This window comes from Lactuca serriola, chromosome 6, assembly GCF_051521515.1.
Source record: "Lactuca serriola cultivar US96UC23 chromosome 6, Lser_US96UC23_V15, whole genome shotgun sequence".
In the NCBI taxonomy this organism is placed as follows: domain Eukaryota; kingdom Viridiplantae; phylum Streptophyta; class Magnoliopsida; order Asterales; family Asteraceae; genus Lactuca; species Lactuca serriola.
In genome coordinates this window covers 40,450,866-40,474,761 of record NC_136413.1, presented here as the reverse complement: position 1 = coordinate 40,474,761, position 23,896 = coordinate 40,450,866, and the positions used below count along the sequence as shown (strand labels likewise).

General features: G+C 37.1%; 1 protein-coding gene across 1 annotated transcript; it reads left to right on the top strand.

The window, feature by feature from the left end:
- The first annotated feature begins 3,071 nt into the window (after positions 1–3,071).
- Positions 3,072–5,582, top strand: LOC145057955 (phenylalanine ammonia-lyase-like). Its single transcript, XM_079005869.1, has 2 exons — positions 3,072–3,569; positions 3,683–5,582. The coding sequence occupies exons 1-2, from the start codon at positions 3,169–3,171 to the stop codon at positions 5,421–5,423; spliced, it is 2,142 nt and encodes a 713-aa protein (XP_078861995.1). The 5' UTR covers positions 3,072–3,168; the 3' UTR covers positions 5,424–5,582.
- The last annotated feature ends 18,314 nt before the right edge of the window (positions 5,583–23,896 follow it).

Sequence of the window (23,896 nt, the reverse complement as noted above, 5' to 3'; positions counted from 1 at the left end):
AACAAAAAGTACATTGCTATAAAAAGTGAATGATTAAGTGTTTATAACTATATTAATATGATAGAAGATTATGTATAACATTTAGTTCCAAATGATTACCTTTGAAATTTCAATTCTTAATATAATTACATACCATATATTTAATATTATATTTTATTAGAAATATTTTATTAATATTGTTGGTTCGCTTCAATAAATAGTGGTTCGTTTTTAGAAGAAAACCATAACCAAACGATATGTATTTGGTCAATCAAAAATAGATCCGCACTACTTTTTTTAGTAATAGTTCAGTTAAAATAATTCGGTTATTTTAGTTAATTTGGTTTTGGTTTAGTTTTTTGGCTAATATGTTCACCCCTAGTAGACCTAGTCAGATATTAAACACTTGTATTTTTTGAATGTGTGGTTAAATAACAACAGTGAACCAAAAACAAGACTAGTCTTTTACCTCCGACGAATATAACTTTGGTCGTGGTAAAAATGGCCAAAAATGGAAGATGAAAGATATTTTTTTCCTCTGAAGATTTTTACCGAGGTTGGGGGCGGTGTTGTGTAGTAGATGGGGATGGTGGAGCAATGTTTGGGTTCCTAAAAGTATTAGTGGTGGACGTCACGAGAGATAGAAGTATATAAAGTGAGAGGCAAGTAGATGGCAATCAATGGATTTTCAATAGTTTCCGATGGCGATTCAAGGGTTTTGGCGATTGTTGGTGGTGGGCTCAAGTCCTGAGTTTAGGGTTCTATGTTTTTCAACCAAGAGGAGAACGTAAGAGATGTCATAGTTGGGTGTGATTGTGGGTGAGACTCATACGTTGACTAATTATTTATTTAATTTTCTATAATTAATAAATAATGATAATTGAAAAGGAAAATATAAAGGATAATATAGTTTTTTCATCTCTAATAGTAACGAAAAACATAACATAATGATGGTCTGAATAAAAAAAAATGATTTACATACAATTTTCATCAATAACTTTATCTTAAAAACAATTATGGGTATTTTAAATAATCATCATGCGTATCATAGATGAAATTTTAAAAAATAGTTAAATTAAAAAAATGTTAATTTAAAAATTAACGTGAGGATATGTTTTGTTTAGACCGCGTGTTTGACAACACATGAATAAATTTATACAGAATTACACTTTTGGTCCTTGTGGTTGTCTAAAACAAACCTAGTAGTAAGGTCACTATGGTTTTTTTTTTTTTTTTTTTTTTTTTTTTTTGCACGCGTGGTTCTTTTTCATGCAAAAGAAAATCTTTTTTTTTCTCCCTTTTTATCTTCCTTTTTATTTTTTATATGGTTTTAAAGTTGATTAAAAAAAAGAAAAAATAACTTTTCACTTCCTTCGTTATTTAGAGATCTAACAAACACCACATTCACCAACTTCACCGTGCCATTCCACTCCTACAAATATTCGAACAATTCATCGTTATGTGTCATACATTGAGATATACCATTAATGTCCAAGCTCCAAGTATCTACAAAATTGGTTATGCTTACAGTCAAAACTTCATTTTGTCCATTTTATTAGAACAACGACAACAATGTCATTATTGTCCGATTCACCCTTGAAGTTCACCTTCTTTAGTTGTGGATAATCTCTCTCTTATATAGTGTCCTATTTCTTTGCAGTTATAACATTTAATTTTAATGGAAGTTTTAGATTTAGAACGTGATTTTTCAATGTTTCCACCATCTCTTTATGTTTTTTTCCCTTGCCTTTAAACTAAACCTGAACTATAAACATCTTCACTAGCATAAACCCTTTGTTTCACTTCTTTAAACAACAAATAACATTCACATCATTCATAATAATCGTTTATCTACCATACACCAAAGTATCAACGAAATTATCATAAGAATTCAGTAACATAATAGAATAAGAGCTAGATCTGCATCTTTATTCTTTAGATAAAAACCTTGTAATTCTTGTATACTACGATTAAAAGTATCACAATGGTCTTTTACCCGAGTACTTTCAGACATCCGAAGGGAATACAAAACATTTTTTCTAAAACAACCAATACGTTAGAAAATTATTCTAATACTTGTTGTAGAGTTTCTCCCAAATCCCGACAACACTCATTTGATCGACAGTTTCCAACATCACTTCATTACTCAAGCTAAACATAATAACACTCTGAGCTTATACCGAAATATCTTTTTTTAACATTTCAACAATGTCTTCCGGTAGTTTCGTTTCTCATTCAAAAATCTTTGCATGGTTCTGTTGAACTCGAATAACCCTAATTTTCACCTTCTACAAAGTGAAATTGTTCGAACCATTGAATTTCTCTAAATCGAATTTGTGATACAATATCTCTTCAATCGACATAACAAATTGTAGTATGACACCACTTGTCGACAATAAACGAGAATAAAACCCTCACACAAGGGCACATTATTTAGGTTCGATCGATATAATTTATATCCATATGGCATGAAAGAACGTTTTTATTCAAGACCTTAAAAATAAACAATATAATAAAACCCTAACTATAAGTCATATTATACAGACAAAATCCAAAACATAACCCTAACCAACACATAATATGCCCACCTAAACATAACAACAAGCCTACTCCAAATAATTTCCCTCTCAATATAATATGTCGAGTTTCTTTGTTTTACTTGAACAAATCAATATCCTCTTAGGATCGTTTCAAATCACATTTAACAAATATAATATTTTATAAGTTGGTTTTAATGGAGATAGTATATGAACTCACCAAATAACTTAGTAGTAGTTAGCATTCTTTGAAAGGTGTGTGTGAATGGTCAGGCAAACGTGATGTTTGGTTTGGGGGTTTGGTAAGGAATAGTGTTGCTTAACAAGTCTACGTTTGATCATCCACACCATCCATTTAATTAATGAGATGATAATCAACGGCTGATATTAACCTTCAACCAACCCAAGGTCGCAACAAGGCCACTAAGCCTTCTTACCAACCCCCTCTCATAAAATCAAATAAAAACACTCTTTTTCTCACCTACCAGAAAATTATAAATAAAATTAAAATATCCACAAACACAAAATCCACCATTATATAAACCACCGAGTCGTCTCCTCTCTCCTCCAGCAACCGCCACTTCACCACCTTCAATCCCTCATTCTCTCTCTCTCTCTCTCTAAAAAAAAACAGACTCTGTAATTTCTGATAATGGGCAGCACAGAAATGGAGGTTGATAGCCATCAAAACGGTGAGAGAGCGGAGTTTTGTGTGAAAGGGGATCCCTTGAACTGGGGGATGGCGGCGGAGTCATTAAAGGGTAGTCATTTAGACGAGGTGAAGCGGATGGTGGCGGAGTTTAGGAAGCCGGTGGTGAGATTGGGTGGAGAGACGTTGACTGTGTCGCAGGTGGCGGCGATCGCCGCCAGTGATAACGCTGGGGTGAAGGTGGAACTGTCGGAGACGGCGAGGGCGGGGGTGAAGGCGAGTAGTGATTGGGTGATGGAGAGTATGAATAAAGGAACGGATAGCTATGGTGTCACTACCGGGTTCGGAGCTACCTCTCACCGGAGAACGAAAGAAGGTGGTGCTCTTCAGAAGGAGCTCATTAGGTAATATTTGATGTTGAAACTTGAAACCGCTGTAAAAAATGAATCGACTTTTGTTTTACTTCAAGAAAAGTCTGAATTTTACATAAAGATTAACTTTTTATGGTTTTTTACAGATTCTTGAACGCCGGAATATTCGGTAATGGCACAGAATCAACCCACACACTTCCACATTCAGCCACAAGAGCAGCCATGCTTGTCAGAATCAACACCCTCCTTCAAGGTTACTCCGGCATCCGATTCGAGATCTTGGAAGCGATCACCAAGTTCCTCAACCACAACGTCACCCCTTTTCTCCCTCTCCGTGGGACAATTACCGCCTCCGGCGATCTCGTCCCATTATCCTACATCGCCGGTCTTCTCACCGGCCGTGCCAACTCCAAAGCCGTTGGACCCACCGGAGAAGTTCTAAATGCCGAAAAGGCCTTCGCGGAAGCCGGAGTTGAAGGTGGTTTCTTCGAGTTACAGCCGAAAGAAGGGCTAGCACTTGTCAACGGCACCGCCGTGGGATCCGGGATGGCGTCGATGGTGCTATTTGATGCTAATGTTCTTGCATTGTTGTCGGAAGTGTTATCGGCGATCTTCGCTGAAGTTATGCAAGGTAAGCCGGAGTTTACTGATCACTTAACACACAAATTGAAGCATCACCCCGGTCAAATCGAGGCGGCGGCGATCATGGAGTATATTTTGGACGGAAGCGATTACGTCAAGGCGGCGCAAAAGGTCCACGAAATGGACCCGTTACAGAAACCAAAACAAGATCGTTATGCTCTCCGTACATCTCCCCAATGGCTCGGACCACAAATCGAAGTAATCCGATCATCAACCAAAATGATCGAGAGAGAAATCAACTCCGTCAACGACAACCCATTGATCGACGTTTCCAGAAACAAAGCCTTACACGGTGGCAACTTCCAAGGAACCCCAATCGGAGTTTCCATGGATAACACACGTTTGGCGATCGCCGCCATCGGAAAGCTAATGTTCGCCCAGTTCTCTGAGCTTGTCAACGATTTTTACAACAACGGGTTGCCATCAAATCTCTCCGGCGGCCGGAATCCAAGTTTGGATTACGGGTTCAAAGGTGCAGAAATCGCCATGGCTTCTTACTGCTCTGAGCTCCAGTTTCTCGCCAATCCAGTCACAAACCACGTTCAAAGCGCCGAACAACACAACCAAGATGTTAATTCCTTGGGATTGATTTCAGCAAGAAAAACAGCAGAATCAGTCGAGATCTTAAAACTCATGTCAACCACATACTTAGTAGCTCTATGTCAATCCATCGACTTGAGGCATTTGGAAGAGAACCTGAAATCCACAGTGAAGAACACAGTGAGCCTCGTCGCGAAGAAGATCCTAACCACCGGCGTCAATGGCGAGCTCCACCCTTCTCGCTTCTGCGAGAAAGACTTGCTTCGTGTGGTCGACAGGGAGTATGTCTTTGCATACATCGACGACGCTTGCAGCGCCACCTACCCATTGATGCAGAAGCTCCGACAGGTTATCGTCGACCACGCATTAAACAACGAAAATGACGCCGGAACTTCCATCTTCCAAAAGATCAGTGAATTCGAAGAGGAACTGAAAGCCGTTTTGCCAAAAGAAGTGGAGGGAGTTAGAAGCGCATACGAGAGTTCGACATTGACGATTCCAAACAGGATCAAGGAGTGTAGATCATACCCATTGTACAGGTTTGTGAGAGAGGAGCTTGGAACAGGGTTTTTGACAGGGGAGGAGGTGACGTCACCTGGAGAAGAGTTCGATAAGGTGTTCACTGCTTTGTGCAAAGGACATATTATCGATCCATTGTTGGAGTGTGTTCAAGGGTGGAATGGTGTTCCTCTTCCGATTTCATAGTTCTTTTGTTCATAAATACTTTTTATGAGTTTTGAGGGTTTTGTAAGTCGCAACTCTCATGCCAAATGTGTATGTAATTGTAATGTACTATTGTATGTTTGTAATTGTACCACGTTAAGTGTACCTTTTGTTTCATAAATGGAAAGATACATTTCTTTATTTTGAATTTTCTTCATTCAAGAAGAAGAGATATGTTGTCTGATTTTGTAAGTTACAAATTTACAATGTCTATTAATGACAATAGATAATAGTAGTAGATAATAAGTAAACTAGGATAGTAGGATATTAATAAATGGGAAGAAAAAAAGTCAAAAAACGACAACCCAAGCAAAAGAATGTTATGATTCATGAAAAAGGTGAATAAAAGATAGTTTAAGGTTTAATGATTTGTTCGGGAACACAAACCAAAGTACCTTTTACGATTAATCTATTAAAGTTTTTGTATGTCATATAAAATCTATTACTTTGCCAAAAAAAAAAAAAAATTTGTAAAGTGACTTTATTGACAAAGTAGATGTCTTTTTGCAAGACTACATAAACGTTAAGGTTTAATGATTTTTTGGGGGAACATACCAAAGTAAACTTTTAGAGATGGGCTTTGAAAATACATAAAATACATGGCGAGCTTGGATACATGGATGTATGTCTTCTTTTAAAGCTTCGGTTTTGATGAATGGCACTCCCACAAATGAATTTAACATAACTAAAGATGTTAAACAATGAGACCCACTCTCGTCTTTCCTGTTTATCATTGCGATGGAGGGGTTAATGTGACAATGAAAATGGCTGGTGAAAAAAGTATATACATGGGTGTTCAGATTCTTGGTAATGGGTCAGTAGTCTCTCACCTATTCTATGCGGATGATGCATTATTTCTATGCGAATGTTCCAGATTGAATTTAAAAAACCATGTTTGGATCCTTAAGTGTTTTCATGCGTCCTCTGGGCTAAAAGTGAAGTTTCATAACTATAAAGTCTTTGAAATTGGCGCTTCCAGTACTGAAACTGCTCAGCCGGCTTCCATCTTGGGATGTGTTGCCAGTTCTCTCTCTTTTTTATACACCGGGGTCCCAGTCGGTGCAAACATGAATCTTGTGAAAGATTGGTAGACAGTTATCGAAAAATTTCATGCCAAACTCTCTGCATTGAAAGTTAGAACACTTTTGTTTAGGGGAGATTAACCCTAATCAAGTCGGTTTTAGGGCATCTTCCTACGTATTTCTTATTTATATTCAAAGACCCGAGGGGTGTATTGGATTCTCTTGAGAAGCTTCGTAGGAAATTCTTCTGGGGGGAGCACGAAAACAAAAAGAAGATATATTGGGTCGAATGAGAAAAAGTTATAATTGCAAAAATTAAAGGGAGACTTGGAGTGTGATCAATCAGAGCACTAAGTATCGAATTAACTGTCAAATGGTGGTGAAGGTTGCAGAACGAACCAAATTCACTTTGGGGTAGTACAAATGGTGGAATTCACAACCTAAAAAACAACTTATATAATACCTCTCAAAGAAAAGTGTTTGTGTTTCAATGACATTTTTAGGTTGATTATTAATTCTGGGAATAAAGAGAATTTTAGCAAGACAATTGGATTGACAGTCGGTCATTAAAGTTAGAATTCCAACAATTGTATCAACTTGAATCACAAAAAATTGTTCGGCGGCTAACACACGGAATGCAGAGGGGTACTGTTGGAATTGAAAAAATAATCTTGTAAATGTTGGAATGTAAGATGGGCTAGAAAGGTTAATCATAATTATTGATTAATTCCATCCTTGTTCTGGCCCAGATAATCGGTCTTGCCTCTTGACCCTGATGGAAGTTATGAGGTGAAACTTCTAAGGCATTGCGTTGATCCGTCTCTCGTGAGGTGGTGTAAATTGATCCCAATCAAGGTTACTTGCTTGGTTTGGAGAGCCGTGCAAGGTTGGATTTCGACAAAATTAGATTTGATGAACAGGGGAAACTTGATTGAGTCTTCTATGTGTGGTGCTTGTATCGAAGTGGAGTGTATCGCACACATTCTGGTTGGTTGTCCCTTTGTAGGTGAGGTTCAGAGTATGGTGCTTAAGTGGTGTGGCTTGGATAACATTATGATATAAAGCATGAAGGATCTTATCTAAACTATGGGTTCATGTGGGAGATGTCCAGAAGAGAAGGATTTCTTTCTTTCCATTTGCTATGGTGATATGGGAAATCTGAAGAGCCAAAAATGATAGACTATTCAATGGGCTCTTTATTTCTCTTTCACGGTTGGTAGATGGAATTAAATCGATGGTGTATTTGTGGGTAAAATATAGGAGTACATGTTTACATTATTCATGTGAAGAGTGAAGTTTTAAGAATCACACCCCGACCGACGTCGGAAACATCGGGTTGTGCGACATTTGTCATGGATCATAGATATTGATTACATTGAACTATGCACATAATATATAATATCAATATAATTTTCATTATAAAATAAATTTTATATCGTACTAAGTTTTCAAAATACCTTAAATTCAAGTGCAAATAGTGTCTTAACAAATAGGCATAAATAGTAAGAATAATGCTCTCGTGAATCCATGAGTGTTTCCCAAATGGTTGTTTCGTCCAACTCTTAGTTTCCTGAGAATACATGAGGTTTTTCATATCGACATAATCATATCGACAAGATCTTTAATTCTCGTTTAGATTATTTTGCCTAATAATCTATTGATCTCAGATTCAATTTATGTGCCCGCACTGTCGCCATGAAACTTCAAAGAATCATAACTTCCTCTCACAGATTTAGATTTGGACATTCTCTATACGCATGCTCACGGTTTAGTGACTACTACGACTTTCTTTTAGATTGATTAGGCTAATAAGAGTATCTAAAAGTCAATTTTTACGATATGCTGAGTCGTGTCGATTTAATCGTGAAACTTCGAAGATGCATAACTTCTTCATATGAAGTTGGATTTACACGCTCTATATACATATGAAAATAGTATTCACGTACATATTCATGAAGATTAATTGGGCTAAAGGATGTTATATTTCTGCTTCGAATCTTATAAACGACAGTTTTGTATTGAATTCTACGGAATGGTGAAAATATGGTATTACAACTCTCCTACGCTTACAAAGATTTCGTCCCTAAAATCCTGCTTCTAGCACAACTAGACGTTATCTTATCAGAGTTATTGAGATCAATTCATTGTCTAGTCAACATTGTCGCATCTACATGCCTCATAGAACTTCATTACCTTATACGTACTTCCAATCTTCTCACGAAATCTTCTGAAACTGAGAACTCATCGCATGGACTTCCAGAATCTGATGTTTTATGACAGAAAATCGTGTTCATGTGTGAAATGTTGACACAATCGACAAATTTTGATGTGATTACATGGGGAAATTCATCTAAGATATCCTAACGAAATCTACTCTTTCAGAACATGCCTTTAAAAAGGTTGTAACAACCCGTTATTTCAGATCAATGTAAGTCTAAAATACAATAGTATACAACTGATTTAACATCATAACATCTATAGAGTAAGAACTTTGAATGATATAGGGCATGTTTATATAAGTTATTGTATAAACATACTTTGAAAACCATACTCCTATGAATTATATATATATATAATGAAACATATATTGATTTAAGTTCTAGTTCAAATAAAGGGGCTTATACTTAACTTAAAATATGAAAATTTAAAGTGTATATATAGTGTTTACGGTTTAGGGAATATTATCCCAAAAATCAAACCGTGAACCCCTTTGGCATAAGATCAAACCGTGAACCCCCATTTGGAATAAAGAAAACCGTGAACCTCCATTTAGAATGAAGCAAACCCTGAACACCCATATGGAATGAAGGCAAATCGTAAACACTTCCTTTATGGAAGTGTATAACCGTAAACCCTCTTCTTTGACTTTAAGATCCGAAAACACCATTTCCTTTTTAATCTAAACCGTAAACACTTCATATTTGGGAGTGTAGGACCGTAAACTCTTCAAATATCTTCAAATCTTATCCAAAGTTAGCCTCCCAAGGTGATTACTACCGTCAACCTCACATTCACCGCCTCATGAGTTTTCTTCATATTTAAGATACAAATGAATTCATTTCACACATACAGTAAATTCATTTCATTCATATGCTCTCAAAACACATATCAAGTCCTTCGCATCTGCAAGCAGTTACCCAGAAACCTTCAAACTTTCATAAGAACCTCTTCACAATTTGTAAGTAGTCTATACAATCTAGTGTTAATTTTCATGTTAAATTATTAGCTAGCTAATTTATGGATATTATTATGTGTAAAATATAATTAGAATACAGTTAATTACATGTATTCTATATTAGGAATCATTGCAACCACATCGAATCTAACTAGAAACACGTACACTAAGTGAGTTCATACCCCTACGTTTTCATAATTTTTCACTGTTTTAGAGGGGAATACAAGTGTAACACAATAGAATTTGGGTTAATATCTAAATGTTTTCAATATTTTATTAATTGTTGCTGTTGTTAAAAATATATATTTATATATGTATAAATTATATAATTACAGTTCAATAGGCTTAGAATTGATAATTTGGCTTCATTTCCTGTTCCTTGTTTGGTTGTGGGCTTGGGGTAGAATTATTTATTCGACTGTCTATTAAATCATAATTATATAAATATTATATTTATATAAGTATAAAATGATTTCAAAGTTGTTAAACAAAAATATAATTTTTGCAAACAGTACCATTTGGACATAAATATTGAATTTCAAGGAATAACCATATTACAGATTTTACAAATTAAACAAAGGTATTCGTTTCGGTAAAACACAAACATATAAACTATAATAGGTATAGTTTATGGAACTTACATGTTGCTTTTCAAAGTTCAAATTACAATACAGAAAACAAACATATAAACTATATTAAATATAGTTTATGAGATCTATTTACAGTTTATTTATTTCAATGTAACTTTTCATTATTCTACATGTAACCGTCAATATAGCATTTGTGAGACTTACTTCAAGTACTTATCCAAGTACCAACCAAGTCCTAAAATTATAACCAGAGTCTCCTGGAGGGAGAGCGTGACACTTGTTTATAGATCTATACGGGACCGACAATCACGCACCTTAATTGTTCGCTACAGTTAGGTCGGCAGACATGGGGTGACAAATTTCGTACCGATTGCGACGCCTGAAGAACGTCATGTTCAGGCCATCTTAGGTCATCAAGCATGGTTATGATAACTCACAATTTGGTATTGAATAATACAATTAGTCTATGAATAAGTAAACAACTTCACATAGTTTTATTTAATAATAAAACTATTATCCAGTATTTTACAAGTACAACCAGTAATACTAGACAATTACAAACACACGATTTTTATATAGGTACAAATACAAAATACTATTTTAGTACATAGAAAACGTACTTTTCATGGTTTTATGAGAACTAAACTACATTTTTACTACTTCAGAGTACAGTAACATTCACACGTCTTGTTTACAATATACTACAACAGAAAATATAGGATTTTCTGGGAAAACATACTTATATTATCAAGGAACAAAATATAGATTTTAGTTACAAACATGCTTATGAACTCACCAACTTAATTGTTGACACTCTTTTCAAAACTACTTGTATTCTCAGGAAATCAGTAAACAAGTACATCCACGAGTTTTTGAGAAGATGGAGCTTTACAGACTCATGTCTTTTAACTTTTGATATACATTTTTTGTGTCAATATACCATGATTTGATCACATATGTAAAAACTTATATTTTATTAATACATGGTTGTTGTACTTTGATTACTATTATGCAACTGTTGTGATACTGTACATGACGTCCTCTACCCCTGAACAATTCCGCTGTTTCGGTTTGGGGGTGTGACAAAGTCTTACAGTGTACAGTTTTGACTTTGTGTCCTATGACATTTTTCTATGTCGTACTCTTAAAACACTTACGATCCTAGATTATATGTAGCTTATCTACCTAGTTCAGGTGTCCTAGCAACCTAAAATTTAACTACTATAATGAGTTTACTAATTCCTTACTATGGTTTGAATCAAATCTCTAAGTCTTGTATATTTCCCGAGTACTTGATGTGTTTTATGGCGATCTACGCCGCCTACTGAATTTCTTATCTACTGATCCTTTACTATGAATCCTTGAAAGCACAAACCTATCGGGTTCTCTTGACTGTCTGAGCCGAACCCAAGAATTTGGTAAATTCCTAAATCCTATATGAAGCTTGGGAGGAAGGACCAAATCTTGAGAAGCTAGAAGCTTGTAGGCTATGGATAATCTTAGCATAAGACTTCCTTCTTTCTTTACCCTAAACCTAAATGAAAACTTTTATGTACTTGGGTCATATTCCTTATGATGAAACTGAAACTACAATCTCCACCTAATTGTGCTACTACTCTTATACCTTAATGTCAAAGCTGAAAGTCGAGCTACTCCTCGTACTTCTTCCTTAAGCGTCGGTTCTCCCCCACTTGGGTTCGACTTATTATCTGCTACTACTTATCACCGGTCAAAGCTTAAGTTGGATTTGCTTATACAATTGGTAGTTTCTTTTCGAATGTGAAGAAACTCATTTTTATCATTTCCAATGACCTTCGATATTCCTATCATACTACTACTACTTGTATTCTTCACAAGTGACTTCCTTAAAATAGGAGAAACATAAGTTGTCTTGAAATACACTAACACATACGTTTGACTATCTTTAACACTAGTAACAATATGTAAAGTAAACATCCCATATTTATTATAATATTGTCGTCGTTAATTTATTACATTAGTTGAAGCCTAAGAGAACTATTAACTTCTAGGATGTGATCTTATTCATGCTGGAGCATTTTCTCGATTCGAAGAACAACCAACCACGTTCTATGGTACTTCCATTGCTTCCTTTTCCATGAGTTGAAAGGCTTTCCCTTTGGCCCTTGGGGCTTCAACTCCGCCTTGTCTTCCGTCATTTATCCTTAATATTGCAGGTGTTGGAGATTGTATTGTGCTTGTTGAGTTTAGAAGAGGGCAGTTGGCCTTGATGTGATCCCTCTGATTGCAGTGGAAGCAGATGCGCACTCCCTATGCTCCTTGCTTACAGTCTCGACTGTAATGTCCCTCCTTGACGAAATTATACCATATTAGATCACAACAAATCCCATGATGTGATTTTCCACTCTTATCACACCATGGGCATTTCTATCCTCTAGACATTGAATCTATGTGCGTGGATCTTTTGGATGATGGTCGGGACAGAGATGGAGTCTGCTTCTTTTCCTTCGCTTGAGTTTCCAACTCAATCCCCCTCCTCCTGGCATGGTCTTGCATCTCTGCCAAGGTCTTGTCACGATTGCTCAATACTAACTCTCTGATATCGATATTGAGTATGCTTAAGTATCGATACATCTGCACCTGTTATGAGGATGCATACTCTAGGAAAAACATGGCCCTCTCCGTGAACATTTTGGTGATCTCTGTCATCGAATCTGTTGCTTGCTTGAGTGACAATTATTCCTGAGGTAGTTGCTCCCTCTCTACAAGTGGAGCACACTCTTTACTAAACTTCGCCATAAACTGTTACCATCTTGATGCGCTCTTCTTACTAGGTGAATAGTCCTTCGTGACAAAATTCCACTAGTCTTTCGCCCCATAGCGGAGAAGATTCTCCGTATACCAAAACTTTAGGTTAGCTAGACAAGTACAAGTGTAGAAGCATCCTTCTACGTTGGAGATCCATCTCATTGCAACGATTGGATCCATGACACCTTCAAACTCTGGGGGTTTGGTGTTATTAAATTCCATATAGGGCATCTCCTTTTCCCTAAGCAAGGCTGTGACATCAATGATAGAGGTGGCTGTTGCAGCGGCGATGCTAGCTACGACGACATACCATTCGTCAAAAATGGAAATTAGTTCGGTCTTAATAGATCCAAACATCTCTGGAATCATTTTTCTTACGGTTGCTGATACTACCGCTTCTATCCATTCGTGAATGTAAGTCTCGCTTGTTCCTGATCCTTCTGATCCAAAACCCGAACCACTTCCCCTCATTATCATTACCATTTTGGAGATATAGACGGGGCTAGATTAATAAGAATCTATCAAATATTTCGGGGTAAAGATCGATCCTTTCCACCTTCTTAATAACCTTGTGATTTTTCTTGATTCAAGTATGAACCCTGTACTTCCGTTAGTATGGGCCCTTATGCTACTTTCCATACCTTCTCACACTCATTACAAGAATTATCCTAATGTTTCTAAGTCACTACACTCTCCTATAGACATGCTTTATCACACACAGTGTTCAAGGGTCTAACTACTCTCTTTCCTAGACTTTGCTAGGTTCTTACGTTTCTACCGACGTCCTATTATACGTCTTATTAAGCACATATTATACTTCCTAGACTCTCCTTCTAGGATTCCTTCTGCTTCATTACTAATTAGTTATCGGACGAAATAAGATTACATGCTGCAAGATCAAACAGTTTATCGACTGGAAAATCTGACACTACTGTAACGTCCCATTTCACAACCAAAATTTTTTATTTTATTTAAGTAAATCTTCACAATTATAAATACGTTATGGAAAAAACCATTTATTCCAAATACATTTACAAAAATTTGAGTAATATTAAAGTGCGAAATCTTCAATGATGTTGATGAATGTGTACAGTCATGCCTTCGCCTTCCCATGATGACCGATGATACCTGAAACAATGAACAACTGGGTAAGCACAAAGCTTAGTGAATTTCCCCAAAATACCCCATACAATAAACATACAAGCATGCATAATGGCCGCTCTTCGGGCCTTCAGCCTGACCGGATAGCCTTGCAGGCCTTCAGTCTATCCGGGCTGGAATACCAGGGTTTGTTGGCCTACCACCTCAACCCAACCGCTCCTCCCAAGCCTCTGTGCCTTCAGCTAACAGCCGGCCCGCACCGAGTATCTTGGCCTATAGCCCAAAGTAGGACCGCCTCAACCCACCACTACCATATGTCAACATATAAACAATCAGGATCAATTAGGCCCATAATACATGCAAACAACAATCATACAGCTCACTAACACCTACTAGTCCTCATACCGCACACTCTCCCGCTACCATCTATCTTCCATGAAATGTGTAACCATAAGTAACCAGAGGTGAGATAGCCACCCGAACAGATGATCCTACTCTAGAGCCACAACCAAACAAGGAACAGGCAAGAAAGCCTAGATCAAGAGTTCTCATGCTATCCTACATGACCACATATAGTCCCTAGGGCACTACACTAGATGATAGCCAACAAGTACAGGTTAACATACAGATCTAATGATCACTACCACATAGCAACATCCTATATACAAGGATACATATCTAACAGATCACTAACATAACAACATCCTATATACCAGGATACATATATAATAGATCACTACAGCATAACGACATCCTATATACCAGGATCTAACAGATCACTACTGCATAGAAACATACTAAATACCAATAAACCAAGGAATTCATAACCATATATACTTAGAGGTGAGATAGACTATCGGACAGGTGAAACTACTCTAGAACCACAACCAAACAAGGAACATGTAAAAGAGCCTAGATCAAGAGTCCTCAGTCTACCCTACATGACTATATACAGTCCCTAGGCATCCCTCTACTAACAGATAACAAAAACTAGTGGGCCAACATTGATGCCTTTGACCCACAGGTACAGTGAGGCGAAACTCACCTGAAATGAAGAAACCCGAGAACACTATAATACGCTCCCTACTACACTGCTTGGTCCTATGGAACCACTAACATCAGAACCATATAAAATCATAATCACCAACCAATACTTTCAAGTTTGACCTAAAGTCAAACTTGGTCAAAAAGTAAATGGTTAACGGAGTCAACAAAAGTCAAAGTCCAAGGTTGGTTGAGTACACCCTGCATACTCAACTTACGCCCCATATACATGGGATGTCTTACTACACTACAGAAATTACGCCCAACATACTCGAGTTGGTTCCATCATTTCCATTAGGCACTTAATCCCTTAAGGACTTTTCACCTAAACTTATATCTAGATTCAAAACATTGTCTTAAGTCATAAAGTTTCCACCTTTATGACTTTCCATGGCTAGGGAAGGTCCAAAAGCTAAAACCCTAACTTATTAATCCATTAAGACATCACAACCCTTGCATGGAAGGGATAAAAGGACCAATATCACATTTTTATCGTTCCTAATAGCTCTATAATGGATAAAGTTTCCAACTTTATCCATAAGAATGATCCCAACAAACAAGATCTAGTCTTTAAGTGATAAAGGACCAAAAGTGCATATTTTTTTAACTTAATCTATTAGGTCCAAGTCTCCAACCTTCAGATCTGAGTCAATATGATGTTTAGATGGATAAAGTGTCTATATTTATCCATAACAAGGTCACAAACTTTCAAGATCTAAACTTTATGAACTTAAAGTGACCAAAAGCTCATAACACCCAAAACTAGCTAGATCTAACAATTTTATCATCAAGATTCAAACTTTATACCTCTAGAAGAAATATCAAGGTGAACAAGGTCTGGATCTATAAGATCTAATGCAACCAATGCTTCTTCAATGAGTTCCTTCTTCTCCAAGGTGCACCAAGAACAATCCAAAGCACTTAAAAACACCTTCGTTTTGCTCACAAGGCTCAAAATTAGGTTAGGGTTTCAAGAGAGGGTGTTGGAGAGGTGGAGAGTGAGAATGGAGTGGGTTTGGGGAATTTAAGGAGCTTAAATAGGGATGAAACCATGAAAATAGGGTTTAGGCACTAATCGTGTACGCCCAACGTACTCCTGGTATGCCTAGCATACTAGGTATTCCTAGGTACCTCCAACGTACTCCCCGTACGCCCAACGTACATGGCTAACGCAAAAGTTGTCGTAACTTCAAACGGTCGTAACTTCTTCGTCACACCTCCATTTTCAGCGTTCTTTATATCTACGGAAAGATATTGAAGAGCTCTACAATATTATATAAGTATCTTGGAATAAAAAAATTCTCAAAAAAAATCCATATTCATGCAAGAACTCGGCCTATGACTTTTCCCTTTTTAACCTTCGACCCAAAACACAATTCAAGGGTTAGATCTCTCAACCATCATGACCTCCTTCCACAAGGTCTAGTATTTACCACCTTAAGGTCCAAAGCTTTTACACAATCAACTTCTGGCCCACGACCCTAAAATAAGAAATGACGGGAAACAGGATGTTACAACTACAACGGTTAGACTCTAACAAGCACTATGCAATAACACCAAAGTCGTCAAATTTTCTCAAACCAGGGCTCTGATACCAACTTGTAATGTCCCCATTTTCAACACTATTTTTTCATTCTTTTTATTCATTAAAATATCTAGCTACATTAGAGTATAATGCAGAAACATGACTGCCAATTTTGGTGAGTGCAGTTGCACCTTGCCCTTCTTACGAACCAATGAAGTGCCTAAATAACATTTATAACAACTGGGTAAGTTCTCGACTTAGTGAGTTCCCCCAATATACCTATACCACAATACACATACATGCATAAAAATAATATGTGTATATTAGACTGATGACCTACACACTGTTTCATCTTCAACATGGGTCTACTTGTACTTACAACCTACATGCCATTTCGTTAACACGTTTCAATGTGTAGTTACGACCTACATGTCATTTCGTTAACACGTGTGCCTTTAGCCATATAGACTCTCGACCTCCTTGTTTTCCGCCATCATGTGACATCCTCTAATTTTCAGTACCAATTAAAACTTTTTTTTACGCTTTTAAAATCATTTATTTATATTTGCAAAAAATCCAAGTACAAGAGATCATTTTGATTAAAAATTTTTGTTTCCAAAATGTTAAAACCCTAAGGATGTCAAAATCAATACAGATACATAAGTTACAGTGTAAAGACCTGATGGTCGTGAATATTATTGTAGGTTATTTTTTAATCACTCAGTGTCCTAATTAACTTCAAGTATCTGAAGTCTTGATACATGTACATATAAAAAAAATGAGTGGATTAGGTTGGGGAAACCTGGTGACATACATAGGGATTTTAATCCCACGATATTGATATGATAATATCCTTTAATTATCAGACTAGCAAAACCAATCATTACCATACTAAATCCATATTGGTTTACATTCCTACATATCTATTCCTATCGATCCTCACAGAGCCTAGTCCAAGATTATAATGGATAAATTATCTCTCCTGATGAACCGTTAAAAGATTGACTATACAACTAGGGCTTCCTTTTTCGATATAAGTCATAAAGGCTTATGGGCCATCAGAGTCTTCGATGAATAAGGTTTTCCAATTCATCTAGGTGTGTGAGTAATGAGCTTACACTGGCAACATAATTCACAAAACCGTCTTGAATGATTAAGTGTTGTCACCTACTCTATGGGGCGACCAGACATACCTATAACAGTCGCCTGATCGGGACCCACTATTTCTGGTCATCCTGTACGGAGCTACCATACATCAACACCTAATAGTGTCATGGAATAGAACATTACTCTCTGCTCCTAGGTTATGGACATTCTCCTACTGAGACTACCTATTATCAAACTTAATTGAGTTAGGTATCTTCCATGAGTCCAATTTTATCCTTAGACTAGATTACAGTGCCTATAACCAACTTTAATAATAACTCTATACATGGATGACACTAACCTATTTATTGTGTATTTATATTCCCTACAGAGCATTAGGTATTATTATTATTTTATCTTCTCAACAATGCTACCTTTAATACTAGTATATGATGTTATCTATTTAATCCTAACATAAAATAGAACCATATATGGTTCTCACATAGGACAATATATACATATATTAACATAAAATCCATGAAATAAGCATATAATTCATGTATGACTTGCAACATACATTTAATACTTTTATTATACTTATATTAAATCATGTTCATGAAAGGGACTATGTACTCACCTGAATTAGGTGGGCAACTGATGCTTTGGGAAATGTTTCGCCTAACACCTTAGATATTCCTTGAAGTGAACTAAGTATAACTAATACAGAGTTTTAGTCTAATGATCCTGGAGACTAATAATAGTCTAGATCCTAACTAATCCCAATGTCAACATCAAGATCTATCCAGTAAGGATTAGCCAGACATGACGGTTGGAAGGCAGGATCATTTAAACATAATAGCTTTTTTGAAATCCAACAACCAAGCCCACGTAAACATTCTAGACACCTCTCCAGTAAGTAGATCTTTAAGTATAATGACCTGGAATTACTAATAAACTTTAACTATTGATTCATAATAATGACTATGACTATAATTAAAAGTTACACTTAAATGAACTAAGTGTAAATTAAAAACCAGAATCTAAGCGGGAAAATTACTGACCTAGGATCTCCTACTCGAAGGCTATTACTCAGATGAGTACTCAGGGGTGTCGCAACGCTTCGCCGCTGGTTAGAAACGAGATAAAAATGGCTTAAAAGGTAAGATCGCTCGCTCGCGAGAGAGAGAGAGAAAGATAGAGAGAAAGAGAGATAGAGAGAGATAGAGATAGAGAGAGAGAGAGAGTGTGTGTGTGTAGGGGTGTGAAGGTGAAAGCATATATGAATCCTTATATTTATAGGCAAGAAAAACCTTGCACGTCGTGCATTCTAGGTATGCGCGTCACGCTCTAGGACCTAGGTGGTTCCATTGAGCTTCTTCCACATGTCGCGTCGCTATTCTCCCACCTCTCCCCCTTCTATAAGGTGACACATGTCACACTCTTATGGAGCCACATGTTGCGTTATATCGGGGCCATATCGAGTCTCTCGGAGGAAGGGGCTCCGAACCGTGCCACATGGCGTCCTCTCGTGGTGCCACATCGTCACTACGCGAGACGCACTTCGCACGCATGTGAATTTCCTGATTTTCAAAATGCCGTAAATTTTTTATACAACCTTGACTTTATTTATATCCCTTAAAATCTCTCGACAAGATCTATAACTTTCATTTAGACTCCGTCGGCTAGTTTTGAATTTATTTTTAAAGCTATATTTTTAACAGGCTTCGACTGTTAAAGTCCGTGAAAAATTCATAACTTTCTCATATGATATTCGTTCTCGAATGTCTTTATATCGATGGAACCATATTGATGAGGTCTTAAAATCTTGTTTAGATTGTGTTTTCTAACAATCAACCGATATCTACTTTGATTTTTGAGTCGTATACTGTTGCGCTGAAACTTCGAAAAATCATAACTTCTTCTTATGAAGTCATATCTGGACGTTCTCTATATGCCTTATCTAGGTTTAATGACTACTATGAATTTCATTTAGATTACTTAGGCTAAAAAGTAATCTATCCAAAAATTCACTTTTTACGATACGTAAAGTCGTGCCGGTTTAATTGTGAAACTTCGAAGAAACATAACTTCTTCATACGATGTCGGATTTGGGCGTTCTTTATATGTATGAAATCTATGTCACACATACTATAACTTGGTTAAGATTATTTATCCTAAATAATCTTCTATAAAAATTCATTTTTAACGCTAAATATGTCATAATTGAGTAGCTTGAATTTGCGGGCGTTACAATTATCTCCTCCTTAGATTAATTATGTCCCGGAATCATCAATAAAAAGGGCTTGTATAATAACTTTGCACGTTACCTTTCTACCCTAGGTGGTAATTGTAACTCTTATGTCTTTTTTATTGAGCTTCTAACTCTTAGACTTCTTGACCACTGATGTTACTGCACCTATTCTTCCTTTTAAATTCGATCTCCATTGGAAGCTCCTGCTTTTTCTTAATCTGAATTAAGGTCCTTACTATGACTATTGTAACATATCGATGGGTCATGTCCTTAATGACCTCTCATCAATGATACAATAGTTAGACTTAGGTCTCTTTAAGTTAGACTCTTAACACGAAGGATACCTCCCCTCATGTTCTAACGTGATAGAATCACATCCTAGTGCTTGTGTCTATTCAGGTATACAACCTAAACTATCCTAGACACACACCTCACCATCATTACTCAATATCTAAGTTTAAGTCTAAAAATCCTACTAATTCCTAGTTCGCTTAAACTAATGCTCTGATACCAATTGTGACATCCTCTAATTTTCATAACCAATTAAAAGTTTTAATTACGCTTTAAAATCATTTATTTATATTTGCGGAAAATATCAGTACAAAAGATCATTTTGATTACAAATTTTGTTTCCAAAATGTTAAAACCCTAAGGATGTCAAAATCTATACAAATACATATGTTACAGTGTAAAGACCTGATGGTCCTGAATACTATTGAGGGTTATCTCTTTATCACTTACTGTCCTAATCAAGTTCTAGTAGCTTAAGTCTTAATACCTGTGATGCATATAAACTGAGTGGGTCATGTTGGGGAAACCTGGTGAGATACATAGGGATTTCAATCCCATGATATTGATATGATAATATCCTTTAATTATTAGACACGCAAAACTAACCATTACCATACTATATCCATATTGGTTTACATTCCTACATATCTATTCCTATTGACCCTCACAGATCCTAGTCCAAGATTATCAAGGTGAAATTATCTCGCCTGATGAACCTTTAAAAGATTAACTAAATAACTAGGGGATTTATTTTCCGATGTAAGTCATAAAGGCTTATGGGCCGTCAGAGTATTTGATGAATATGGTTTTCCAATTCATCTACGTTTTTGGGTAATGAACTCACACTAGCAACATAATTCACAAGACCGTCTAGAATGATCAAGTGTTGTCACCAACTCTGTGGGGTGACTAGACATACCGCTAACAGTTTCCTGATCGTGAGTCATCCCATACGAAAATACTGTACATCGACACCCGACAGTGTCATGGAACAAAACTATAACGACCATAAAAAAATTCAATAAATTTTAAACTTTTCAAAAATAACCCGGTTTCATAAATTTATTACAAAAAGGTTTTCAATACAATTATTATCAGAGTCTTCCTAGAACCACATCATAAACATAACCATGAGGAGCGGTACGATCACGCCTTTGCCTTGCCACGGTCTCCTGAAGAACCTGAAAAACATTAAACCACAACTGTAAGCCCGAAAGCTTAGTGAGATACCCCCAAAATACCAACCAAATATACCATACACGCATAACATGCCATATTATAACAGAACATAGAACATCCATGCACTTCGGGTCTACTGTGTGACTGGTCAGCTGCACCGGCCTTTAGTCCACCTGGTCCACCCTCCGAGTCTAGCCACATACATCGAGTCTATAGTGTGATTGGTCCGCCCGCACCGGGCCTTCAGTCGGCCTGGTCCACTCTCCGAGCCTTGGCACGTCTGGTCCGCCCTCTTGGGGCCTACAGCCTATCCGGACCGCTCGCTGGGCCTTCGGGATAACCGGTCTGCCCTGGGTATGTTGGCCTACATCACAAAGCAGGACCCGCCTCAACCCAACCCCAGTCCAACAACCATGTGCACATAAACATTCAAATATATAACAATTTGTGACATCCCCATTTTCACGGCCAGAAAAAGACCGATTTGTTTATGCTTTGTTTTTATAAATCAGAGTGATCGTTTAAAGAAAACGGTTGCGGAATTTGTTCCCAAAATAAAATATGATAACCATTCATCAAAACGTTTCTCAAAGAGAATGTATTTTCATTAAATAATAAAACCTCGGGATGTCATGTTCCGATACAGACCAAAAGCATAAACAATAATAAATAGACCTTACAACAGTCATTCATAACTACTGGCCTATAATCCAAAATCTCTCGTCAAGTCCACCAACTTATACTCTTGTGCCATTACCTGTAATGCAAAGAAAACTGAGTGGGTCAGGCTTGGGAGCCTGGTGAGCATATAGGGTTTTCAACCCACAATAATACAATTATTATATTCAACCATCAAACAATCAACTCAATTACTCATCCCTATTATGTTTCTTAGGATTTTACCCTAGGAATTCAACTACTCGTCATTCCTTCATTCCTAAGGATTGACCTAAGGGATTTACACAAACTTCCATTGCTACATAAGGCGCATCTGCCAACATTATCCTTTAAGCGCCTCTGCCAGGATTACGTCATACACTATGAGGCGCGACTGCCAGGTTTATGACATTCTCTTTTAGGCACATCTGCCGACATTATCTTATAAGCGCATCTGCCAAGATTATCCTATAAGCGCATCTGCTATTGTTATGACAATCTCTATTTGGCGCATCTGCCAAGATCACGACATTCACTACTTGGTGCATCTACCAATACTATACATTAAGTACATCTACTAGTATTATGACACTTTCTCTTTGGTGCATCTACCAATACTATGCTTGAGCGCATCTGCTAGTATTATGACATTCTCTAATTGGTGCATCTGCTAATATCATTCTTGATCATCTTACATACATCATCAATCTATCACATACCAACTATCTCATCTACCCATGTTCTACCCAACATATTTGTAGATATGGAATACATATACAGTTTAACTCATTTAAAAACTATATAAGACATTCATTCCATACTCATCTCAAATAAATAACAATATATAAACACATAGCACGTATTTTATAACAAATACTTCATATTTATGTGTTGGAAGGAAGTAACCACTCACTCACACGTATAAACAACAATATACTTAATACACTCGAACCCTACTTGTATTATTATCGTGTTTGTGAAAGGTAGTATACACTCACCTGATCAGAAGATGATCTGACAGCACTACGTCTTGCAGAAGTAGTGTCTCTTCGTAGATCTGGAAGATTTCACAAAAACCGGCTCCTCGCGGGCAGGGCTTCGGCTTGGGAATAACGCTCTTCGGGATTCTCGGGGCTTCGGATCTCGCTTCGGGGCTCGGGAATGATACCGGGGCTTCGGGATATGATTGGCACGCAAATCGAGGCAAAACTTAGAGAGAGGGAAGAGTTTGAACAAGAGAAAATGGCTGATTTCGAGTTCTATTTATAGGCTGAGGGTCTGGGATTACGCGGGGCGTAATCTCAAATTACGCAGGGCGTACTCAGTACGCGGGGCGTACTTTGACGTCACTGCATGCGTCGATCTGTGGCACTCGAGTATCGGTCAGGCAACTTGCATCCGCCTGAGTACGCGGGGCGTACTCAAATTACGCGGGGCGTAATTGACTCGTCGAACTTCTAAATTGCGTAACTTTCGCATACGAGCTCCGTTTTCGATGTTCTTTATATCCACGCGACGGTCAGACCATACTCTATAACTTTCATTTAGACTCCGTCAGCTAATTTTGACTTTTATTTTTATTATTTATTTTTAGAAGGCTGGGACAGAAAAACTTCGTTATAAATTCATAACTTCTTCGTTTGACGTCCGTTCTCGCCTAACTTTTCATCGTTTCGCTACTAACAACGAGATCTTCGATTCTCATTTATATTGTTTCGGCTAAAAACCGCTCGATCTCAAATCGAGT

Coding starts and splice junctions, on each gene's coding strand:
- LOC145057955 (XM_079005869.1), top strand. CDS start 3,169: ATGGGCAGCACAGAAATGGAGGTTGATAGCCATCAAAACGGTGAGAGA. Junction 3,570..3,682: donor CTTCAGAAGGAGCTCATTAG/GTAATATTTGAT, acceptor GGTTTTTTACAG/ATTCTTGAACGCCGGAATAT.